The sequence below is a fragment of the Rattus rattus genome, chromosome 7 (genome assembly GCF_011064425.1).
Source record: "Rattus rattus isolate New Zealand chromosome 7, Rrattus_CSIRO_v1, whole genome shotgun sequence".
Classification (NCBI taxonomy): domain Eukaryota; kingdom Metazoa; phylum Chordata; class Mammalia; order Rodentia; family Muridae; genus Rattus; species Rattus rattus.
This window is the reverse complement of record NC_046160.1, coordinates 100558488-100575005: the sequence shown is the minus strand read 5'-3', so window position 1 is coordinate 100575005 and position 16518 is coordinate 100558488. Positions and strand designations below refer to the sequence as shown.

The window sequence follows — 16518 nt, the reverse complement described above, 5'->3', positions numbered from 1 at the left end:
ATGCTGGTTTTAAAACCACTCAATATTTTTGAGTCAGGGTCTTATTTATGACAAGCTGGCTTCAATGTTGCTGGGTGGCCGTTGACCTTGCAGGTCTGGTCCTCCCACTTCCACCTCAGTTACAGGTCTTCACCACCACACATGATGTCTGTGAGTACTCATCAAAGGGCCTCATGCAGAGCTAGGGGAACCAACTGAACGACACCATTTTCCCTCCCCCACCTGTCATTCCTCCATAGTCCTGGCTGGTCAGTAAGTCAGTGTAATCCTCCTGCCTCTGCTTCCCAAGCACTAGATTTACATGTGTGTTAGCATACTCCCGTACCACATTCATTAACAAGTAGAGTGCCTGGCACTGATTATTTATCTGTTGAATTAAGGCTGAATACAACAGAAAGCTTGAAGAACCCCACAGAAAACCCCAAAGAGCAATGGTGGACTGCCAGTGGCCATGAGTGTGCCAAGGAGGTCCCTATCGTCCACTGAGTTCTTCCCAGGGAACCACCCCCATCACCACCAACTTAGCTAAGACTGATGCCCACATTCCTCTCCCTTTTCTATGCAAAAGCTGTCATCCACATCGCCTGACAGGTGTACTTCTTCATCTCTAAGGTAATAAAATACATCTGTCTGTCTGTCTATGCGACTTCTCAAGGCAGGACTTCTCTTTGTAGCCTCGGCTGTCCTGGAACTCACCCTGTAGACCAGGCTGGCCTCAAAAATCTCAGAGCTCTGCCAAGTGCTGGGATTAGAGGCGTGTGGTATCACCTCCCCATCTTAAAATGCACTTTCAATGTGGCACCAAGAAAGAAAAAGAGAACTCTACCGATTAAACCTCTGCTTCGGGCAGTGTGGTGAACTCCTTTAATCCCAGCACCCGGAAGGCATAGATCCACCCTGAAGGTGGATCCCGGCCAGGCTGGTCTACAGAGCAAGTCCCAGCACAGCCAGACTATGTAGAGAGACCCTTTCTTTTAAAAAAAAAGCTGTTCTAGTATGACCAGCATTTTCATGTGTTTGTTTCAAACACATAAAACACACTTTTAGATGTAGTTAGATATAGACTTGATCACATAGCATTATGTATGTATGCACAGATAAATATAGATTGGCTAAGTAAGGAGGTTTTTATTTGTGTATTTTGCTTACTAAATTACTAAAGCTCACAGGACTTTCCTTCATAACAAGGAGTGGACAATCTGTTTCTTTAGCTGAGCAGCCACTGCTATCTCAGTCTTCCTCAGATTCTAGAAGTTTTGCTGTAGGCACGTGAAGTTACTGACCTCACCATCACCATTACAGGTGTATGAGCCGCAGCCATAACCGGGGCGAACCAGTGTTTCAGAACTGATGGGACAGTGTTTTCAACTCCTTTGAAGGATCTTCCTCCTTCCCTTCCTTCATCCCTCTGCCTCCCAACCTGCCCACAGAGCTGGCTGGGTGTGGTACACAGATAGCTGAGCCCAGCAGCAGTCAGGAGGCTCTCACAAGTTCTTCAGTTCAGGGGTAGGGCTCTACGTTTGCACTTCTAAGGAAGCCAAATAGGTGGGCGTGGGTGGGGTGGGACACATTTGGAGAGCCACAGCCCTAGATCCCATTTGACCTAAAGCCTAGACAGAGCATGCAATCCTGGGCTCCGGCGTCTCTGAACTGAATAGAATTTCGTCTATTTCAAAATTTCCCTCTATTCCCCATCCTTCGGCCACCATCCTGCCATCCACGTTTCTTTTCCCAGATGCCCGTGCACCTATGTCTAACAGAGCCTCACCAGTCACTGTGCTTTGAACCCTCTGCTGCTCTCTGCCCTTCTGGATTCTTTTCTAACTGGATGGTACCTGACTCTAATGCTTGCCCCCCAGATACACTTGGCTTCTAGACCCTTCCTTCCAATCACTGCCAGAATTCTTTTGCTACAAGGACAACTAATTCCCTACTCAGGAACCTTCAATGGCTTCCTTTGGTCAAGCGAAATGAACACTCAAATGTTATTTTTGTTTCGATTATAAACCAGGCAGTCAGTTACACACATTTTGTGCATGGTTCAGTTTCTGCAATAATGCTTGAGAGGACTGACATTTTTTTTAGCAGTGCTTTGCTAATGAAGAAATGAGAGCTCAAAGAGTTACTAGTTCAAAAAATACAGCTTAAAAAAAAAAACTGGATGGGTATGACTTCCAATAGTTTGAACAGCCCTCCTTGGACTCTCGTCACCAAGTCAGAGTCACCTTCTGAGTGCATCCACTGGTCTTCGACAGAGGATCATGAGCTGTCTTTCCCATTCTCTGGTGGCTCCATTTTAACAGACCCCGATGACCGGGAAATTGAGGCCAGGGGACTCAAGTTCCTGTCCAAGGTCAGCCAGCTGGCTTGTCACTGGCCTGAAAACTGCTTCAGATTCTGGGCTCTGTCCCCATACCTGGGTCCCCCAGGATTCACCAACCAGCCTCATTCTCTAAGACAAAAGGCCTGGAGGTGGTCCCAGACAGAACAACCCATCAGTCATGCCTCAGCCCTGCTCCATGGAGACTTTCCCCGCCGAGCCTGGAGCTGGGCCTCTGGTGGACAGGAGCCAAGCCAGGATTCCTCCCTAGTTCCTAGGCTTAAATCACAAATCCAGGGAGGGCTGGCAGGGTGTCTCACTCCTGCTGTGTTGATCACGGCTTCCAGGCAGTCAGGGTGGGTACAGACTGGCTCCATGCTTCACGCTCCCCATCTTTCTGTGCTGGGCACTGAAGCCAAGGCTCACACATGCTAAGTGTCTGTTCTACCAATAGGCCACACTCCCAGTTCCCACTCTTGAGAAAAGAATTAGTGGAGAGGTGATATAGGGCACGCACTTGAAAGGTGGAAGCAGGTAGATCTGGTCTACACACCAAGTCCTAGACCAACCAAGACTACAAAGAGAGACCTTATCTCAAAAGCAAAGCAAAGGGGAAAAAAGGAGGCGGGGAGGGGGTAGTTGGAAAGATGACTCCGTGGGTAAGGCCTCTGCTCTGGCAGAGGACCCAAGTTCTGTTCCTAGCACCCACATTAAAGGGCTCACAACTTCAGCCAGGCACCTTTAATCCCAGCACTTGAGAGGTAGACGCAGGAGGATCTGTAAGTTTGAGGCCAGAGTGATCTACAGAGCAAGTTCCAGGACAGGCAGGGCTACTCAGAGAATGTCAGTCTCAATAAAGTGTGTGTGTGTGTGTGTGCGTGCATGTGTGAGACAGCTGCCTCTAACTCCAGCTCCTGAGATGTGAGGACCTCCTCTGGCCTCAACAGGCACCAGGCACGCATGCACACAGACACCCCTGTTTTATAAGATACCTAAGCTCCAAGCTGGTCTTTAACTTCTGGGTTCAATCCGTCCTCCTGCTTCAGCTCCTGGAGCAGCTGAGACTCTGCCTTCAATACACTTGATGTTTCCTCTGCCCACAGCTGCTCCCCAGGGCTCCTACCTGGGCCTCAACTTACCCTGAAAGCTACTTCCTCACAGAGCCTTCCCAGACCCTCCCTCACCTTTGTTCTCCGTCTGTCACTAAAGATTGATCCCATCTCAGTCTGTTCCTCGACATCTTTGTCACGTTGGAGAGGCTGGAGTAGGGGCCCTCGGTTGGTGCCCAGTGCAACGATTGGCACTCAACACAAACTCACTGAAGAACTTAAAGACCTGGTCACAAGCTCAAATATAAGGCAGGGGCTTCAGTCATTTAGAAAAAGTCATTAGAAAAAGGGGAAGTTGCTTAATATTCACGCTTTCAATGGTCTCATATTAGAGATGATATCATGGCAGCTCTCTGTTTCTCTCTGTCTCTCTCTGTGCCACCAACTCCCCCCACCCCCCAATCTCATTTTGATACAGAATCTCCCTCTCCTCCAACTCACTAAAAAGACCAGGCTGGCCTCGAACTCTGATCTGTCTGCCTCTATCTCCTGAGTGCTGGGATTAAAGGTATGCACCACCACGCCTGGCCTTTCAGTAACTTAAGATTTAACTAGAAATCAATGGCACTGTCTAAAGACTGCAATCGACGCTGGTCACCTGCATGAATCAGCAGCAAGAGAACAAAGAAATGTTAAGGCAAATTTTGCTACCCTCAGGAAAAGAATTGACAGTTAAAACTGTTGGAGAGTCAAAAGCAGTATACTGCCCAGTTAAGTCTGACACCTGGAAACGAACACACAAAAGAATTATCCTAACACACACACACACACACACACACACTTTTTTTTTTTAAAGGCTGGAGATGACTCAGCAAATAAAGGCACTTGCTGCCATGATTGAAAACCTATGTGGGGCCCTCAGGATCTACAGAGGACTGACTGACTCCCATAGGTTGGATATCCTGACACCACACCCCTCCTCCCCCAAACTGTGGTGGCACGCACAATAAACAAATGTAATAAAAATACCAAAACCAACAAAGGCTGTGCATGGTGACTCTCTCCAGTAACCACAGCACGCAGGAGGCGGACGAAGTTTGAGGTTCTGTCAAAAAAATAATTGTCTTACATCATGAGATTTCAAATCCAAGCTTCCTGCCCTCTCAGAGGGGAATCAGGCCAGTGCTAAGGGTGTCCGAGACATCCTAAGGGCTGGTGATGGAGAAAAACATAGGGACTCCAAAAGGGAACCTCACTGAAAATGACCCCACAACCATAACCATTAAAAACAAACAAAAAAACAGAGAGGAGGAAGGGAAGCAAGAAGGGAGGCTGAGGGTGGAGGGCATTTGGAGGACTGGAGGCTCCTACGTATTTAAAAGCGACAGAAGGATCCACACTCAGTGAAAGGTAGGCAGTCACTGCTAGAGTGGTCAAGGTTGACTGACAGGGCCCTGGAACTGCTCCTCAGAAGACCTAACGTCTACAGCCAGCTTCCATCAGTGTGGGCGTGGTCAGTACCGCAGGCAGGAATCTGACCCCTAAGACTCCCATAAGTCAGTCAGATGACACTAGCCACAGAGAGGGGCTGTCTGTGACGTAAAGAGCATGATGTATAAGCCCCAGAGACTCCAAGGCAGAAACAAAGCCTCTAACTTCATTGATCTGTCTACCTAACTAGAAAGTTCCCAACTTGATTGAGAGAACCAGGTCCTAATCAGAAAGGTATTAATCACATCACCTGAACGTTTAATGTGTCAGCACCCACAGGCTACCCTTAGCTTCAGTTTCCCCTTTCCTGGGCAGGAAGAGACCTTGGCCAGTCTCTCTGCTCCAAGGGCAGGCTAATCGCCCTGGACAGTTAGTCACAAACCCTCCTTTAGATATGCTAGCAAATTCAATCAGGACCCCGTCTTCCCTGTGCCAGGAGCCACTGGTCTGTCAGCAGGAAGGTGCCTTTGTTTATCTCTGAGCTCATCTATTCTGGTCTACGCTCCCAACAGCTCCCAGCTCCACAGACAATCTCCACTCAGTGAAGACATTCCACTTACACCAACTGGAGCTGATTTTAAATGGCAGGAGCCGGAGAACAGACTGTGGCTTGCTCTCTAAGGAGTAGATAGTAAAAGTCTAGGGTTTTGTGGCCCTACAGCCAGCCGTTCTAGCTCAGTCATGTGTTGGAAACAGTAAGTCTGTGCTAGGAAGTGTCTGGGTCCCGGCACTACTTGATTTACAAAAGCTGAAGGCAGGCTGATTGGCTCGTCCTGTGAGCCACCCTTCTACTTCACCTGCAGCCAAGCCCAGAGGATGAACCACCAGGGGTGGTCTCCCAGTGTCTGTCACAACGACATGCCGGTTTCTGTAAACTTCCTTTCCTAAGGGAAGGAGCAGACAGAAATTTCCGACAGGAAGGGATGGCAGAGTTGGAGCCTCCACTGCGCTCAGAGCCTGCAGGTGCTTGGATATCAATCCACTTACTAAACCTTTTCTGTGTAGCCTAGGTTGACCTTAAACTTGCTAATATAGACCTGGCCGACTTTCCCACTGCCTCCCAGTGCTTCAAAAGCTTTCATCACTAGGCCAGCTCACAAAGCCAGACTTTTAAAAGATGGCTTGGGGCTGAGGTGTAGCTTAACGAAACGCTAACCTTGCTCTCAAGAAACCTTCGGTTCCAGTTTGGCACATCATCTCCGCTCCAATCCTAGCGTATAGGAAGAAGGCAGAGGCAGCTGGATCTGTGAATTCAAGGCCAGCCTGGACTACATAGCAAATTCTGGGCTAACCAGGTCTCAAAAGTTAAACAAAAAGACTGAGCCTACACACATAGCCCAGGCCTGGAAATACCCTCCCTGACCAGGCACACAAAGGAAATGGTCTGGATCTCCCTAGTTAGAAGAAAGCCGCCGTGGTCGCCGTGGTCGGAGCCTTCTGTCATGCCCGCAGACCCTGCAGACCCCTAGGCGCTCAGCATTAAATTCCACCTTTTTTTTTGGGAGACCCGATCCACATCTCCACCTCTCCAGCCTCAAATTCCTGCTGTGTAATGTGCAGGAATTTCCAATCAAGTGATTGCTTCATTCTTCTGCTATTGACTCCGTTTAGAAACAATAAAACCATCCCAGAGAATTACGAAACCCGAGGGGTGAGAGGCAGAGACAGGACAACAGCGAGCCTGCGAGGGCTACAAGGTGATAGCAATCTTCGTTAGAACGAAACTAAAGAGTTAATAAGGAGAGCATCCGGCCAACTTCTGGCCTCGAGCTACCTTTCCCCTGCTTGCGAGAGGAGCATCTCCTGTAATGAGTTCCGACCTCTCCCGGAGATAAGGGCCACAGCATTCAGCCAACTTCTAGGAAGAGATCCGTATCCTTTTCATGGTAGCACATAATTAATACTGTTTACAGACCTTCCCTAAGAAAAACTCCCAGCCACCTGGTAAGGAGGTGGGCAGAGGCCCTGGGTCTATACATACCAGCCTTGGTTTCTAGAAAAAATCTGATCTAGAATATCTCCTGCCCCATTTAAAGAAGCCAGGGAAAGGAGAAAATGCGATTGTCTCCTAAAAATCCCATTTTCAAACAAAATTGTCTTGAGAGTATAAAACGAAAGGGGAAGGTTACTTCCCGATTTAACAAGAAAAACCCTGTGGTTTCGGTAACATACAATGTTGCTTCAAATGTATGCGGCCAACGTTTGCTCACTTTAAGTTCTCTGCCCTGACTGAAGCAAGAGAAAGAACTGTTTGCCACACCATTCATTTCACCTATAAAGACCCTGAGAGTCCTTCCACCCAAGGGCAGGGGTATATAATACGGCAGATGCCCAGTACGCCATGTCCTGAGTTACATCCCCGGCACCACAAAGGGGAATACGAAGCAAGAGCCGCCTAGAAGGCATTCATTGTTTACCTCTGTTTCTGGTATACAACAAATGTTCAAATGTGTTCCACCTACACATTTGCAGGCTGGCTTGGCCAAAAGATTCTAAGGGAGGTTTTGTTCATGCCCGGCGGTTGCAGCACACACCTTTAATCCCAACACTCGGGAAGCAGGGGCAGGCAGGGGTCTTTGAGTTTGAGGCCAGCCTGGTCTACACAGCAAGTTCCAGGACAACCAGGGCTACATAGAAAAACCCTGTGGAAGGGGGAGAATTATTCATGGCCCGACATGTTAGTATATTCCTTTAATCCCAGTCCTCAGGAAATAGAGGCAGGTGGATCTCTTGTGTTTTGGGTGAGCCAGGGCTATACAGTAAGATCCTGTCACAAAATACCAAATAAATATTATTCATGAACACAATAGACTAATTGTATTTTAGTAATGTTGTGTATACGGGTGGGCTTGTGAGGTCGGAAGTTGTCCACCACGTGGGTGGGTTTCAGGGATCGAAAGGTTGTTAGGCTTGGTGACTGGCATATTTACACTAAGCAATCTCAGAGGCTCTAAAACGGTTTAATAACCTAAATTTCTTAGAACAAGGTAATTACACTAGTTTACTTAAATATATGCACATGACAGAGCTTGTTCTGCATGATGAAATTTGTTGTTATAGTAAAAACAATATTGTTTAAAAGTAGAAAACAGCAATGAACACTAAGCTGGGGCCAGCAAGATGGCTCAGTGGTATAAGACACTTATTGTAAGCCAAGGCCCCTGATATTGCCCTGACTTCTACATGCATGCCTTGGTAAGCACACACAACCAGTTCCAGCTTCAATTCCCAATAGTGTGCAGGGAAAAAAAGAAAAGAAGACGGGAAAGGGAAAACAACAGGTGCGGTAGTGACGGAAGATCCCGTAGTTCCCGCACGTGGGAATTTAGAAGGTAGAGATGGCGGGCAATCCAGAGATGGAGACCAGCCTTGGTTATCCAGGAAACTGAGCCTACAGAGGGCTTCGCTCACTCTGTAAGGCGCACGAGGACACTGAGGCAGCACACCCAAGTTTGAGCTCACAGCTACGGGCTTGGTCAAGTGTCTGACCCAGGAGCCCGCTGGGTTAGCCCAGCCTTCCAGGAGTTAAGTAGAACTGTAAACTTATCCAATCTTTAATGCCCCCAGTTAATCTAACAGAGCATTATCCAATGAGATTAACAAATATAAACGTGTTGAATAAACAGAGTCGCCCTAGGGAAGCTTGGCCAAGGCCTGCCAAAGTGGCCCAGGGAGAACAGTGGAACGGAACACTGTTGAGACCAACAGGTAGGACACAAGAGTGGTAGGGTGAGTGGGGGTGGGGGATAAGGGGTGGGGATGGGAGAACTGGGCAGCATCCTTGGGTTTGGCAGTGTGTCCGTCCAGGCGGAGGGAATTGGTCGGTCTCTCTCTCTCTCTCTCTCTCTCTCTCTCTCTCTCTCTCTCTCTCGGTTTACCAGCATAGATGGTGCTTAGGAGGTGCTCAACAGATATCTTGACTGACCGAGTGTTCAACACTAAGCCTGAGACATTAAGATTCTCAATCCCGGTCCCACCCGGCCAGAAAGAATATTGCCCAGTGAGGGCTTGATTGGTTCACCATTATCCTCCACTCACCTGCACAGAGGGACACTCCAGGACTCCCGAACACATTCATCAAGAGCTGAATACCCCAGGGCTATCTGCATGTGACCCTAGTGATATGCAAATGTAACGAGAAATAGCCCAAAGCCGCCTGCCAGGATCTCAGTCAGTTCCTGTCTACGTGAATACGTGAATACGGGCCTACCTTTCAACTTGTGTGATTAACATAGAAGCAAAAAGATAGCTTAAATATGATATAGCAAGGCAAATAATGGTCTCTCTCTCTCTCTCTCTCTCTCTCTCTCTCTCTCTCTCTCTCACACACACACACACACACACACACACACACACACACACACACACACACACACACACACTCAAATAGGCTTATGGAGGGGAGGGCTCATGCACCGGACAGTATCCATAGTGAGAGCTGTCCGGGATCAAGTATTCCTGTGGATCTTTCTATGGCATTTCATGGAAGAAGCAAGAAGAAACATGGTATATCTATGAGTCCTTGTCTAGAATCCCCGAGGGAAAAACATCAAGACACAGGAGACCTCCAGAGCGCCTCGGCGCTCAGGAAACTAGACTTGTATTTAAGGGAACAACCCAACAAGACCTGTAGACCAATGTCCCCACCCAAAGCCAGCATCCCAGGTCTTGCACTGCCCACCACGCACCTTGAATGGTTCTCTTGAAGAACGCCTTGCAAGCCTCGCAGGAGGCCACTCCATAGTGGTAGCCAGAAGCAATGTCCCCGCACACGAGGCACAGGCGCTTGGGGATGGCGTTAAGCATGTACTCGCACTTGATGGCCGAGTCCTCCATGATACCGCTAGTACAGTCCTCGTAGCTCTTGCGGCACGGGTTGCCTCCCAGCCCCGCACCTGCGAACATAGGCGGAGAGTCCAGACCGTTGGCGTGGGTGCCCAGGGCCATGCCAAAGCCACCGCTGGCGTCGGACGAGCCGCTGGGGCTGTGGTGGCTGAGGGCATCAATGCCCGAGGATGGGCTAGATGGCTCCGTCTTGATGAAGGAGCCGCAGCTAGAGCCCAGGTGCCTGTCTTCGGACGACATTCGGTTCAGCAACCTGCAGGCACAGAACGCGGGAGTCAGTTCTAAGAGAGGTGAGAAGGTAGGCGGGAGTTAGTTCTAAGCAAGGTGAGGAGGTGGGCGGGGCGCCATCCTAGTGGGCGGGCACATGGGCGTGCCTACAGGTAAGGCGTAGGGGGAGCTGCAATGGTAGTCGGGTCAGGAGCTGCCGCCCAGAACAAGTCTCTGCGACTTCAGAGTGCTAAGAAACTTTTAATAATTCGGTAAGCTTCAAATCAAAGAACCTGTCTTTTGCAAATTGCTGGTCTAAGGGTGACAATATGCTAACTGCCTCTTCTAAATATTTGGCCAGCCTGCCTACTTGACAAAAAGTGGAAGCCGACAGTGTACCTGTCCCAAGCAGGGAGCCTCACACCTCAGGCACTCACAGTAAAAGGGCCTTTTAGAACCTCCCACAACATCTTCCAATCCCAAAGAGTTGTGAAGCCCAAGCTTGGAATTTGCCTCAATACTAAGTACCTCACAGTCACCAAGATTGCCAAGTTTTCTAACTGGAACAAGAGGGACAGTTTAACCCAAAGGCACTAAGTGAGTTTTTACCCATGGTCCAGGCTGGATAATGGAGGTCCTATCTAAAATGTGATTTCCTGATCCTGTTTTCTCTTTCCCTGCCTTTTTTTTTTTTCTTGAGACAGGGTTTCTCTGTGTAGCTCGGGCCACCACCAAGATCTTGCACTGGAAGAACAGACTGGCCTCAGCCTAGAGATCCCCCTGACTCTGTCCCAACCGCTGGGATTCAAGCTGTACTCCACCACTGGTCCCTTCCATTTTTCCTTCTTAGCCCCGGGATAAACCAACTTGAACCCAGCTCCCCAGTCCCAAAACACTGTTTCCAGGTTTGATGCATGAGGGAATCAGTCAAACCTAATTCTACACACACACACACACACACACACACACACACACACACACACACACACCTTCCTACTCCCTCTCTTTTTGCGAAGGAACCTCTGAGAGTAGCCCTGACCGGCCTAGAATTCATTAAGTAGCCCAGGCTAACCACAATCTGTATCCCATTTATCCCATTTGCCTCACCCAACAAGGAACTTGAACTACAGGTCTGTGCCACCATGTAACAGAGTCACTCTGTGTAGCCCAGGCTAGCCTAGAACTGACTATGTAGACCAGGCTGGGCACAAACTCACAGAGATATGCCTGCCTCTGCCTCCCAAGTGCTGGGACTAAAGGCGTGTTCCACTAGACCTTGCATGCCACCATGTAACACTTAGCCGAAGTTGTTTTATTTTTCTTTTAGAGATTAAACACCCACCCACCCACCCCCTAACTCACATAAGCTCGAAAGCATTCTACTTACACCTACACTCCTTTCACTTCAAGTTTTTTTTTTTTTAGTTCAGAACCTTCAGGAATGCTTTGGAGCCTCACCAATACAGTAGATCATCTGGGATCCCTGAAAACTGTGGGATAATCAAAACTTTCTGATTACTGGGAATCCTGTCTCTCCAGCCAAGTTCATGTAAAGGGAACTGGATTGAAGGATCGTTCAGGGGAACCTAGTTGTTCACCATGTTCAGTTAAAATTGTCTCCTGCTAGGCATGGTGGCACATCAGAAGCAAAGACACTAAGATCAAGAGTTTGGGGCTAGCCTGGTCTACAAAAAGAGTACCAGAACAGCCAGAACTGCAGAGAGTGATCCTGTCTCCAACAAACAAACAAAACCATCTAGAGACATGATCCCCGAAAGTAGCCTCGATCCCAGTGGAGAGGGTCAGTACCAGCTTATGCACCCAGAAACAGGGAAAGGGAGCAGGGGGAAAAACAACACAGAAGGGAAGGTTCCTGGGTAGGAAGGAAGATCTCAGAGCTGGAGGCTCTGCACTTCCTGTACCACTCTTAGGTAACTCGCTCGTGAACTCCTCTTTTTTGTAAAGTGCCCATGAAAAGGGTCACTCCATAGTGAATGGGGGGAGGGAGGAGCTTCATTGTTACACCCCCCTAACAAACCTTGGTCTAGCCTCAAATTGAGAACAGAATTGGTAATGTGACCTGGCTTTTGGTCCCACCAAAGTGCAATGACACTCAGCACACCTCCTGAGGGTGTCACTCACCCATCTGCACTTGAGTGTATAGAGAGAGGGAGCTTCTGGTACTGGAACGAAAGGCCCATTAAAGGCCCTTGCACTCCAGCTTGTAAAGACTGGGTTCCCAGGTCCCTACTGTTCCACATGGAATGTTCCTTTCAACTCTGGGGATCCTCTCCTACCAGACTCTGCTCTCCATCTCATAAGCAGCAGGTCCCCAGGTAAGGGTCTCCTCTGGATCCTTTCCACATCTCTGTCTGGTGCCTTGTCTTCTTCCTGGGTCCTGCTACCCACCAGCTAAGGTATCCTGAGGAAATAACAGGGCACCATCTGGAGGGGAGTCTGACTGAACACATGGCCTAAAGCACTGCTCTGCTCCTCCCCTCATGCCCTTCACAGGGCAGAGAAGACAGCTGACTCCTCTCCATTAACTTCTGACCCGCTCTGACCGCTCTGGGCTGTAATCCTCTCAGGGGCACCTTGGGCTCAGTGTGAAGGCCTGGGGACCAGAACTCATAAATTCCCTAATTCTACCCAGCCTTCCACAGGCTTCCACGGAGCACCAACAATTTCCCAATTTACACCTGACACAGGAAGTCCTGGCAGCAGCTTCTGTTGAACATGCCCCATAAGCCCCTGCTTCTGGGGGCACAGGAAGCCTTTGCCTGGAGGGAGGGAGAGAGAGGCTTCAGCTTCCCCTGGGAGGGTATGGGCCACAATTTCCCACTGCCTTCCCAGTCTTGAAGCTCAACCTACCCTGAAAGATACTAGAGATATCAGGTTGTGCCCCCCAAGCCCTGGCTTCCCCCCCAGCCCTGTGTCTTGATTCAGAAGGTCCCAAGGTAGCCTTCACTGGATCCTGGTCTCAGTCAGACTTGGCGTAGGATAAGCAGCTAGTAATTTAGTATCTGGATCCAAGTAGAGGGGCATATGATTTAATGATGTCATTAGTTATTTACCTTCCACCCCTCCCTCCTCTCCCCTCCTTCCCTCTTCTTTGCATTTCTTTTTTTTTTTTTTTTTGTTTCTTTTTTTCTGAGCTGGGGACCGAACCCCGGGCCTTGCGCTTCCTAGGCAAGCACACTACCACTGAGCTAAATCCCCAACCCCGCATTTCTTTATTTCTTTAGTGGGTTTTTTTTTTTGTTTGTTTTTTTGTTTTGTTTTTTTTTTTTTTTAAAGACAGGGTCTATTTATCTTTGGCTGTTTTTGAACTCACCATTTTTTAAACTAGGCTGGCCTCAGACTCAAAGAGATCCACCCGTCTCTGCCTTCTGAGTGCTGGGATGATCAAAGGCATGCGCCATCTTGTCTGACTAAGACCATGTCTCAAAACAAACAGATGAAAAAGTGAGGCATAATTAAGACACCCAACGTCAACCTCTGGCCCCCATGGATATACAGGCGCCCCCTCTTCAAACACACGCACACTGAAGAGACTAGAAAGAGCCCATTGCAAAAGTAATGTCAGAGCCATCTGGAAGGGGGTAGACAGACAGCACATCGGATATGGCCACAAGGTGAGACAGGAAGAGAGGGCTGGTGTCCTCTGTAGTCATTAGGAGGTGGCCTGGCTCCAGAGCAAGCTCACCTTTATGGTGGGAAGAGATGCGGTGTTGCAATGGCCAGAGGGGAAGTGAAGGCAGACAATTCTTCAGGAAGTTTGGCAGCCTGGGGTGGAGGATGGGGGAGGTGGGGGGGGGAGTGCCTTTCTTACCTGCAGTGAGCAGCACCTGCTTACACACTTGGCAGGGTGTGGGGACAGGATGCACTTTAGACTAGTGAGAGCCGTGTTAGAATCTTGATGAGAAGCCATTCATTGAGGATGGGAGGAATTTAAGGTATTTAAGAAGAACCATCCAATACTTTCCAGTCTGCCCTGAGCAGTTCAGTCCCTCCAGCTGACCATTAATTCAGCTCCGCCCCACTAATCTTCCCATTTCCCCAACGCAAACTGCAGATCACTGATTGAGTAGTCTTTGATGCAACGCCTCAGACCAATGGGTATTTTGAATTTGAGTTTTTGTTTTTTGTTTTTTTGTTTTTTTATTTTGGAATATTTGGATATAAACCATAAGATCGGGGAAAATAGGAAACTCTAAACATGCAGTGGATTTATTTTTCCCAGAAGGTTCTCCCAAAGGCTATTAATCTACATAGCCAGAGGGTATTTTTTTTCCAGTACTGGGGATTGAACCCAGGGCCAGCCCCCCAAACCTTTCGGAAAACTACCCTGATGCTAAAAGTCTTATGTCTCAATGAATACAAGTTTTAAATTATTAGGACACTTGCATACTATTGTGGATACAATTCAGGTGAAAACCACATATGACACCTTGGGTCCAATCCCAGCACCAAAACAAAGCAAAAATCCAGATTAGAGTCCACTCCACTTTCTGTCCGTTGCTGATGGTGGCTAATGGTTTTGTGTGGAGCATTGTGGGCATATGCCCGCAATCCCAGCTACTTGAGCTGAGCTGAGAGGATCATGAGTTCTAGGCCACCTCCAGCCTACACCATAGAACTCAGTTTCAAAAACCAGTGGATAAAATAATAAAGTGTAGGGATAAAAAAGGGAGGATTGTTCAAGTCCCCAAGACGGAGACACACTAAAAACAGTAGCACATTCCACCCTGGAGCCCAGCTGAAGGTAGCAGAACTTCAAAGAGCTGCCCTCTGCTCTCTCCATGTTCTCCAGCTCTTTGGAAAATAGGAAGAATAAGAAAATAGGCAGAGGTGGGGGGATACAGACTTTTGCCCGGTTTGTATAACCCTGGGCTTGGTTCCCCATCCTGCAAAACCTCATGCCTGACGGTGTATGCCCGTAACTCCGGCACTCAGGAGGTAGACACAGGAGGGTCTGAAGCTCAGCTACACAGTGAGTTGAGTCTGCTACAAAAAGTTGTCACGTACCTTTAATCCAAGCATTTGGTTGACAGAAGCAGTGGGTCTTTGTGAGGTAAAGGCCAGCCTTGTCTGCAGGACAGTTCTAGGCCAAGAAGGGCTAACATAGTAAAACCCCTTCTCAAAAATAAAATAAAATAAAATAAAACAAAGGAAAAGAAAATTAAAGATGAAAAGATTTTAGAGGTGACTCTGGATAGGTTACCGAGTGGAAGTCCAGGGAGGGTACAGATTCAGGATGAAAACAGGAGACAACCACGACTGCTCTGGGAGGGGCTCAGGCTAGACCCTCATCTGGGGCTGGCTGGATCAATAACTATTGACTCCTTGTGGGAAGGGACCAGGCATCCCATGTCAGGGCCTTTGCAAGAGCAATCATTGGTGGTCGAAGCCCCACGAGGCATCGTTTCTCTGTGATCTGTTTGGTAACTGGAGCCCAGTGAGCCACCTTGACCTCAATGTCACTACCCTCTGACTAAATGTGGGCTCCATCTTGTTGGACATCCCTACACAGGGCTGAAGATTCTTTACGTACAAAGAGACTGGGAGAACCTCAAATGCTGGGAAGAGAACTGGTACTCAGAAATTTAGCAGGAATTCCAGGGATAGGTCCCCTTGAGGTACTATCGGGTGGGCAGGTAGAGGGAGGTGTAGACTGGCTTGCCCGTTTTCTACTGCAGGGTAGGGTCCTCCCACTATTAAAAAGGAATCTGTGTTCGGTCCCCAGCCCGAAAAAAAAAAAAAAAAAAAAAAAGGAATCTGTGTCACAAAAAAAAAAAAAAAAAAACACAACAACAACAACAAAAAAAAACCCAAAAAAAACCCTGTCACCCCAACTAGAGCCATCTGGCTCTCAGCTCAGGTCATGCGCTTGAGGGCAGGGACAAACGTCTGTACCAAACATACCCAAATTTGCCCCAAAGTATGGTTCTGAGTAGCCAGGTTGTGCCTTCTCCAGACCTGGGTGCTCATGAGCGGAACAGCCTCTGTTTCCCAGGGTATCTCGATGACGGAGCTGAGGAGGTAACCAGCTCCAAACAGCCCTGGTCCCAAGTTGACACAGCATGGGTGCTGTGGTTGGGATAATTCCCATGGACAGCTTCCGGAAAAAACCAGCAACTGGCTGACCTGGAGTTACCTGACAAACCCCACCCTCATCCAAAACTGAGGAGAAAATGAAAGGAATTTGCCAAAATACTAGGATGGGGAGGAGCTGACAAATGAAGAGGACAGACAGACCTAGACTGGGACGCCACGGCGGGCGGGGGGGTGGGGTGGTGGTGTCTGAGATACTGACTCACACGTTTCAGTAATCATTGACCTAACTGGAAGCCAGGGACTCTTAGGTAAGGCAGAGCCTCAGACCCTCAGGCACCTGGGAGGAACACAACTAAACTTCCTGCGGAGGGATGCACTACAGCTTGGCTCTACAGGGAGTTAGTTCCAGACCAGCCTCGAGCAAGTGAGATCCCGACTCTAAAAACCAGCACTTAAGAAAGGTTGGACATATTGGCTCATGCCTAAAATCCCAGCACCAGGACGATGGAAGCAGAGGAATCAGAAATGCAAGGCCGGCCTCAGCAATCA

General features: G+C 48.6%; 1 protein-coding gene across 1 annotated transcript in view; it reads right to left on the bottom strand.

Annotated features, from left to right (window-relative positions):
- The window catches only part of Esrrb (estrogen related receptor beta), a 95274-nt gene that overhangs the window by 35908 nt on the left and 42848 nt on the right, over positions 1-16518 (bottom strand). The window contains exon 2 of the mRNA XM_032908787.1: positions 9549-9958. Within this exon, the coding sequence (XP_032764678.1) occupies positions 9549-9958 (410 nt within the window). The remainder of the gene's footprint in view (positions 1-9548; positions 9959-16518) is intronic.